This window comes from Strix aluco, chromosome 30, assembly GCF_031877795.1.
Source record: "Strix aluco isolate bStrAlu1 chromosome 30, bStrAlu1.hap1, whole genome shotgun sequence".
In the NCBI taxonomy this organism is placed as follows: Eukaryota; Metazoa; Chordata; class Aves; order Strigiformes; family Strigidae; genus Strix; species Strix aluco.
In genome coordinates this window covers 1,818,497-1,827,161 of record NC_133960.1, presented here as the reverse complement: position 1 = coordinate 1,827,161, position 8,665 = coordinate 1,818,497, and the positions used below count along the sequence as shown (strand labels likewise).

General features: G+C 42.9%; 2 protein-coding genes across 2 annotated transcripts; both read left to right on the top strand.

The window, feature by feature from the left end:
* The first annotated feature begins 1,700 nt into the window (after nucleotides 1-1,700).
* On the top strand, nucleotides 1,701-2,030 carry LOC141916748 (feather keratin 3-like). Its single transcript, XM_074809505.1, has one exon. The coding sequence runs from the start codon at nucleotides 1,701-1,703 to the stop codon at nucleotides 2,028-2,030; it is 330 nt and encodes a 109-aa protein (XP_074665606.1).
* A 5,480-nt stretch (nucleotides 2,031-7,510) lies between these two features.
* Nucleotides 7,511-7,867, top strand: LOC141916530 (feather keratin 4-like). The gene has a single exon (XM_074809142.1). The coding sequence runs from the start codon at nucleotides 7,511-7,513 to the stop codon at nucleotides 7,865-7,867; it is 357 nt and encodes a 118-aa protein (XP_074665243.1).
* The last annotated feature ends 798 nt before the right edge of the window (nucleotides 7,868-8,665 follow it).

The window sequence follows — 8,665 nt, the reverse complement described above, 5'->3', positions numbered from 1 at the left end:
CGTTTTGCTGATTTTACCAATGTGACAAGAGTGTTGGAAAACTACCTTATTTACACAATTGCTCCACATAGCCAGTAGTTTTCAAGCACTCCTCAGTATCACAAGTAGTGCAATGCACGATGGGCTGATTTTCCTCTCTAAGCCCCTGCTGATATTGAGCTGAAGCACTGTAGGGCTTATACATGGAGTAAAGATGGGAGATTTACTCTATCATGTGCCTCATTCCTCATCCCAGATGCAGTACACTATAGCATAGAGGTGATTTGTTTGGGAACTCTTGCAGATCTTCTGTATTTTCTTCTGCCTCTGAACAAAAAACCACAACTACACTTTCCCTCCCATGTCCATCTGAAGCCTTTGCACCACAGCCCTGATTTATGCAGGCTAGCACATGCTTCTTGCTGCAGCAGTATTATGACCCTGTGTCTCATGTGATCAAAATCCTTCAATAACTATTAAAATAGTGAGGGTTTTTTTTACTTGGATGTGAATAGAATAGAGCAAGACAGTCCTTTAAGGACACACAGGGAGCGGGATGCCTTACCCTGTGTTACTGGACACCTGAGGTTGGGGTCTGGCCCCGTGTGCTTCCTTTTGTTACCAAGGTCCCGACACAAAAGCAGACCCCAGGGACCATGGCTGAAAGTAGAAGGACCTGAACATGAAACTCCTAACTCCTATGGGACATGGTTGCAATGCTGCACCTTGCTTGGGTGTTTGCAGTGTCCTCAGTGATTCAGTGTCTCAACACTGACCTGCACCAGGACAGGAAAGGGATTAAAATTCTTGCATATTCCTTGATATTTGCAGAGAAAATTTAATAATGGTCCCCAAGAAAGTAACAATATATCCGGAGTTAAAACATTATAAAGAACATAGAGTATGAAAAGAACTTTGTAAACAGAAGCTTCAGTATCTGTAAGAAAAAAAAAATAAGTAGACATATTTAGACATAATAGGCATAAATAGCAAAGCTGGGGAAGTCACCGGAGTGATTTCTGAAAAGGAAGAACCTGGGAGACACTGAGGAAAATCTGAGCTGAGTAATACTTGCTAACAGTGAGGAAACTATTTGCATGAATGAGGAGTTGAGGAGTGCCGTGTAATCTGTGTGTTTGGGAGCTAATTAAGATCTTGTTCACGAGGTGTCATAGACCAGTGGGCAGCCCAAGAAACAGTATAAAAAGGGCTCACAGCACAGATAGCCTCAGACGGCTCCTCTTTACTTCTCCTCTTCGGTGTCTTGGGTAAGTTTGACCCCACCTCATCTTTATGACTTAAAGCATCGTGCTTGAGTAGGTTTAACTGAATTTTTCAGAAAGATTCTGCTTGTCTTGCTTATGCCTCTTTTTCCTTGAAAATGCTCTCCTTTCTCAGGCTTTGCTATATGTAGTGGGTTTTGCTGCAAAACCTGGTGACGGGTGATCTCCAGCTTGTTTGCCACAGGTCCCTTTGGGGATGACCAGCTTGGGCAGTGCTCAGCATCCAGAGAGCCTGGGAGGGAGGAGGGAGGGCAGGGAAGGGGGAAGAAGAAGAGAAAGAAAAATCACCCAAAACTTAGCAGAGTAACTCCATATGGCACATCCTGAGCCCTCCCTGCTGCTGGCGAGGCAAAGCAGGGTGGTCTGTGTGGCACCTCGTGAGCAGTGGGTTGACTCAGGCTCCCCGGTGTGTTGCAGGTCCAGCTCCCTGCCTGAAGGATGTCCTGCAACCAGCAGCTCAGCTCCCGCTGCTTCCCACCCTGCGAGGTGACCTGCCCGCAGCCCATCGCCAATGCCTGGAACCAGCCCTGCGTCACCTCCTGCGGGGACTCCCGGGCTGTGGTCTACCCACCGCCCGTGGTCATCACCTTCCCAGGCCCCATCCTCAGCTCCTGCCCTCAGGAGAGCATCGTGGGCTCCTCGTCCCCACTGGGGCTGGCCCGTCCCCGGGGCCTGCAGGGCTCCCTTGTCTACGGGGGCTCCTTGTCCTCCTCCTCCTCTTTCAGCCAGCTCTGGAGCCAGCGCTATGGAGGCTGTGGGCCCTGCTAAGCATGGCAGAAGTTGTGGATGGCAGGAGAAACAGCGGGGGAACTGACGGCAAGACCTGGACATGCAACTGGAGCTCTCCAAAGCCTCAGGCACCCCTGATTCCCAGCTAATCCACTGGGACCTATGGGTGCTGCTCAGCACCCATGGAAACCACTCTTCTGCTTGTCCTTATGCTCTCTTTGCTTGTGATGTTGTTGCTGCAAACCTGCACTGATTTCTCAAAATGTGTGTTTTCTATTCTGACAGTACGGATGAGAAATTGGGTCATTTTTGTGATTTAGCCTCTCTGTGTACTGGTTTTCTTTTTTTATGTTCAACATAGAAGATGTAACAAAATTTGTGTCTGGGAATTTGCTTTGCATGTATTAGGCTTTTGTGCTCAAGAAAACCTTCCTGCATGCTGCAAAGCAGAACTTGGTTGGCAAAATTAGATTTGCTGTGGGGAAGAAAGAACGCCTTGTGTGAAACATTCATTCCGTGTTGACAAATTGCTTGTAATCATGTCTGAGAAACTGGAAATATTCCTTCAATTCCTTTTGGTTTGTTGTCAGTGTAAATGCCATTTCTTGTTCCGAATAAAAATCATGCTGCATCCTAATATTAGCATTCTCTTTTTGTTTTTATTCCAGCCTTTCTCCCTTCCATTCCTTTATTAGTTGATGATTATAAATGCACCTATATGCATAGGGCCAGGATATGTCCTGTGCAATGCATAATTCCTCCTTCCCAGCAGCTGGAACCAGAATCAGTGTCTTACATGGTTAATGCCATCATAAAAATGTCTCTGCACTGGGAAGTACGTGTGCTTTGAGACTCAGTCAAAGAATACGTATGCAGAGTGTTGTTGTTAGTGTTAGAATAGATCTATTTTTGTAGTCAAATAAATATATCCACTTTACTTTTGTCCTCACTTTATATCCGTGTTGTCACTGTGCAAGGAGCTGGCTGAACCTTGCACACTGTCTTTTGAACAAAATATCAAAATCATGTTTTCAGGACACATAGGGACATAGCCTAGAAGTACTTTAAGAGCAGACGACATTAAGATGGCATCCTGTGCCTAATTAGGCTGTTAGTGTTGTGTTCTACTTATATCAGACAAAAGAGTCTGTTGTTACAGACATATAATCAGAATTATACAAGCAGCTCTGATATTTAAGGAAGATTTTTAAAAAGTCAAAGCCTCCAAGAAGGGAACTACTGGAAACTTGAGTACCCCTCTGCTCCCAAAGAAGCTGGGTACAGTTTGGTGTCATCTCAGAAAAAAACAACCACACCCCCCTGCAAAAGACACTTTCATCTTGATAGCAATGCCATCTCAAGAAGTCCCAGCTATGCATCAGTAATTCTGATCTGGAAATGGCACCACAGTTTTCAAAACAAGTTGAGTGTATGCCAACACTTCAGCTCAGAGACATGAGTTCACCTCGTCTGGAGGTGTCGAGATAACTGGTGTACTCAACTTGAGTCACGCTCTCAGCTAAGCCACAAGAGCGCAGTGCTGAGTCTTGTTATCCCTATGAATATTTATTTTATGGTCCCAGCTAGGTTTTGTGGCCGTTCCAGCAACAGTTTCATGTGTCCACATCAACAGCAGTCATGTTTTTGGCTTGAAGTATAGTCATACCAAGGCATAAATATTTTTTAAGAACTTAGAAATACTGTTCTTCAGAAAGAAAGTGCTGCTCAACTCCTAATGCTGACAGATACTCGTTTTTCATTGCATTCTCCTTCTCTCAGATGGCTCATCCACTCATGTGCTGTTGTTTGACTCCTCCTAAGGTGTAGTAGACATGCCAGTACAACCTGGGTGTGCTATGCTACCAGATGAGACAAATTCCACCCACACTGTATGAGGTGCACTCTTGGATGGATGACTCTAAAGCTGTCCACCATGGGCTTGGAAGAATTGCACAGAAATACCTGGGCATCCTGAGCAGAGTTTGGGTTTCAATTACAAACTGAAACGAAGGATGTCCCTTTGCCGTTCTTGATTGTGATATTCATCCGAGCTAGCCAGAAAGAGTTTTTAGTCACGCTTGTAAAGAAATAATCCAAAATCAATTAATGAAAGCTTTTGCAGATACATTTGAATGACTTTTTTTGATGGTGTTAAAAAAAATTGTGTGCTGATACAGATAAAAATATTTTATGCTAGTTTAGTAAATAGATTTGATGATTGTTCGTGTGCAATGGATCCATATGTACCACAGCAGTACTGTGATTTGTCATAGGAAGAATCTTCAAACATAGTCCATATGTCATGCTAACTTTGCTTTTCATAGAACTACTTGTCTCTGAATATTTTACTACACCATATTTCAACTGACAGAATAGGCTGTGAATGGTTTAAGTCAGTAAAGCACATGAAACTGCCATTATATGGGAAAAAACATTAAGATGGCATTCGAATGCTACTTTGTGTGTCCATAAAATTACAAAAGCAAAGCATGAACCCGTAACCCTGAACACTATGAGTCAAGAGAAGCAGTCTGGGGTGTCAGCAGTATTGATACTAGTATGTAACTCCCTTTGCCCTTTCAGGAGGGCAGGATGGTTAGAAGAGGGATGCATCTCTAAGAATTAAGTGATTCATTGGTAGGTATCTGTAGGTATATGCCATCATTGTCATCACCTGCTTCCAGACAAATTGAAACCAGGTGTGGTTCAGGCAGGAGGAGCAGACTGCGTGGGTTGTTTCCCCACAACATCTTCTTCCCTTTGTTTCTATTCCTGTTTCTTGTTTATGTGAATCCTCTACCATAAGTTGGTTGGACTGGGTGATCTTCAAGGTCTTTTCCAACCTAGATGATTCTGTGATTCTGTAAATTATCAGTAGCTTTAAATGGTGTCTCCACAAGCGTTGCTTGGAAACAACACTGAAGGAAATCCCAAGATGGCCCCAAAAAGAGGCTTCCTCAGCCTTCTTGCATGGGTCATCTGTACAGCATTACACTGCAGTATTGGTAACAGTTACCAAATGTCAATGGACAAACTGGAATAAAATTAACATTTTAGAACAGATGTCTCAAGGTTACTCAAAACCAGGCATTCAACCTTAAATTTCCTAGAAGAGAATGGATTTTAGAGGGAAAGAACTCATCTTGAGGTTAAAAAAACATTCATAATTTATGTCAACTTGGGGACATAAAATGGATGGACTCTATTGAAAATAGTTTTATCGGTAAATAACTGAAGAACTGAAGACAGGGTTACTGGATCTGAGGAAGAAATCTGCTGAAGCAAGCAGACAATCTTCTGCATCAGCTGAAACTGCACTTTAAGATTACAGCCCAAAGTTTTCCTAGGGTGATGCATAGCTTCACTCCCTGACCCATTTCATCCCAAACCATGAATCGTTCATCACTCAGGAGCCCCGAGGTCTCCAGCAATGATCCCATGGAGTCCCTGACAATGAAAGCTGGACATGAAGTTCTTATTGTCTGAGGCTCCTGTCCCCCATGCCAGGGCTGGATAACAACAGCACCTTCTTTAGGTTATTCCACCTGTACTTTTGAAGCTTGAAGTGGAACATGTGCTTTGTGTTTGTTACTTGGCCAGAAGGACGGGAACACTTCCCTTTTTCAAACCTAAACCTCAGTAGGAAGGTGTCTGTGGAGTCTAATGTGCCTCATACCAGAGTCATAGGAATTAACGTGTGTGGGTATGATGGGATAAATTGCACAATGCCCCCTTACTGGAGCATGAGTTGGAAAAGTGGGGTAGTATCTCAGGCATGTCAGCATATTGTGTTTATGGATAAACTTCTGAGCAATCTTTGCTCCATGAGGCAATCAGAGAAATAGGGAAAAGCAATAAAAGAAAAAAAAAATTACTCTGCCAGAGTAATGACAAGAACGCAATAGTAATTGCCCTTGCTGAGCAAAATAATTGCATTATCTGGGGCAGTTACAGGTGGAGTGAATTTTTGTTTGATAATGCATTAGGACATCATACATGAAGAATGTTTCATATCCTCCTGATTGCCTAAGAAAAGGCATAAAAGCACTCACAGTTCTGATCTGCTCTAACCATTTCTCCTGACTTGCTCTTTGCTGCGAAGGGGTAAGTCTGACACTATTGCTATTACAATGTTGCTGTAACTATGCAGGATTTTAACTGAAGCAAAGTTGCGATTCTTAGAGATGTGTGAAACATTTGAAGCTTTCTTTCAGAAAGAGCTGTTTCCTACTTATTCACTAGCAGGCTGTAAAAGGGCAGGAGTTTCCAGAGCAGTTGAAAGTTTAGAATATGCCAACTTATTTATAGTGAGATCTAGTGAACTTCTATTTCTTTGAGCCTGACCACGCTGCCTTTATGAATCTGTCTTACTTTGCTCACACTGACTTGTAATGGTGACTGCTAAGAAAAGTTAACTCTGAGTCTCAAACTGAACTAGGAAGCCACTATTAGCAATAAGGTTTTGTCCTGTTCTTTGCAATTATTTCTGAATTAATTTGAAGCCTGTCATGCATTACATTATGTTCTTGTTATGGTCAGGACTTTATTAGTTTTCTTTATTCCCAGCCTCTCATTTTATGGGTTTTAGTAAGTCAGGACAGAGATTAAGAGGAGCTGCAAATCAATTTTACGAGTGATCAAGTGATCTTATGATTAAAGAGAAGGACTCCACAAAATCATGCGCATCTCCTAGTTCTGTCACAGTCACCTGTCACCTCAGTCATCTTTAGCAGGACAGCTGGGACCACATTCACAGGAATCCTGGTTATACTGGAAACCTCACTGATACTGCATTCCCACTCCAGCGGGTGGGAATCAGGGATGTGTCTGTTGCTCATTTTATCTGTGTAAAGAACATGCTGGGGAGCCCTGGTGCCAGCTGTAGCATCTGAAAAACTGGGGAGTAACACTATCATTAACAACAGGCTTGCCTGAATTTTAACTCTGTGTCTCTTGTTACCTCACCAAATGGCTCTGGGCAATGAATTCACTTCTCAGCCTCAGTTACCTCTTCCCTGAGGCTGGAATAACAATGACTTGCCTCATACAGTTGTAATGATTACAGGCGGTGCAGAACCTGTGCAGGATGTTACTGTATAAGTGCTAGTTGGTGTTTCTGTTCTTTTCTGCAGTTATTTATAAAAGAATGGGCCAAGTGTCACAGTAAGGCAGATTCAAAAGGGAATGGTGGAAAGGAGAAATGGTAAAGGATAGGAGAATAGCTCGAGTTCAAATACATAATTTCTTTGATTGTTAATGTTTTTATGTATCAAATTGGGTCTATAATTAGGAGTCAAAAGAAACAGAGATTTTTCTAGGGGAGAGGAGGACGGCATGAGAAGATAAGAAAAGGGACATGGCTGCTGATACAGAACTGAACTCTTCAGCCTCCTTCTGGTCTTCTTGCTATCTTTTATTCTTTCTCTTCCAAGCACAATCTCCATTACATTGGTATCTGAGCTTTCAGCCTTGTGTTGCCTTGGTGTTCTGCGTTTCAGATTTATCTCCATTCCTAGAAGATGTCTCACTGCAGACAGATGATCAGCTCCCGCTGCCTTGCACCCTGTGAAGTGACCTGCCCGCAGCCCATTGTGAATGCCTGGAACCAGCCCTGTGTTACATCCTGTGGTGATTCCAGAGCCGTGATCTACCCACCACCCGTGGTCATGACCTTCCCAGGACCCATTCTCAGCTCCTGCCCTCAGGAGAGCATAGTGGGCAGCTCAGCACCATCTGGCATTGGGAGTACTTTTGGGTCCATGAGTTCCCTGGGTTCCAGTGGTTCCTATGGCTCTAGGATCTTGTACAATTATGGGAGGTCATATTCTTCCTATGTATCCAGTGGTTATGGTTTTGGGAGCTGCAGACCATGTTAAATGTGCCATGAATAAGAAGCAAGGAGCAATCACCCAGCACGGAAGAAGACGTGCCTCCACAAACCCTGTTACTGGCATTGCTTTCCTGGAGCGAGAACTGTGCATCTCTGAAAATCACACTTACATGTAATTCTCAAGCTTACGATTTAATTTCGTTTTCTGACTATTCTTTCCAGTGGCTCCTGATAATAATGGCCTGAAATGAAATTGTGTAAGTCTTCCCATGCCATGAAAAAGAAAGAGTAATGTATGTGGAATGCATAGCCCTGGAGCAATTCTTTGCTTGCAGACTTTAATGAGATCCTGGCAGTATTTTCCCTGTGTTTTTCATTCTCAAGAAGATCTCTTACTTTTTACTTTCTCATTAAATTATTGTGCATTCAAATTCAGAGCTTTCTTGTCTTTTTTTGTCCACCATTTTTTGTTTATATACCATTCTGGGTGAGCATCAATCTCTGTAGTGAAACATGACAGATTGCTTTCTTTCAATGCCTCAAGTTGGAAGGTGACCAGGCCCTTTAAGCAGGAGTGAGCATAATGACTGCCTTCTGCACAGAAGTAATTTCATGCTGGATAAACATGTTTTGTAAGCCTTACAACTAAGGTTGAAATTTCCTCCAGGACAGGTGTGGTTACAGCGTGTATTTGCTACATGCTAGCAAAGAAAGTTAAACACACAAGTAACTTTGAAGATCTTCCCTGTGTCTCACTACTTGCCCGAGGCTCCAATTTAATTACATCCCCATTATATTGGTTTTATGATATTTTTTATTGTTTAAAAATAGCATGTAACTATCT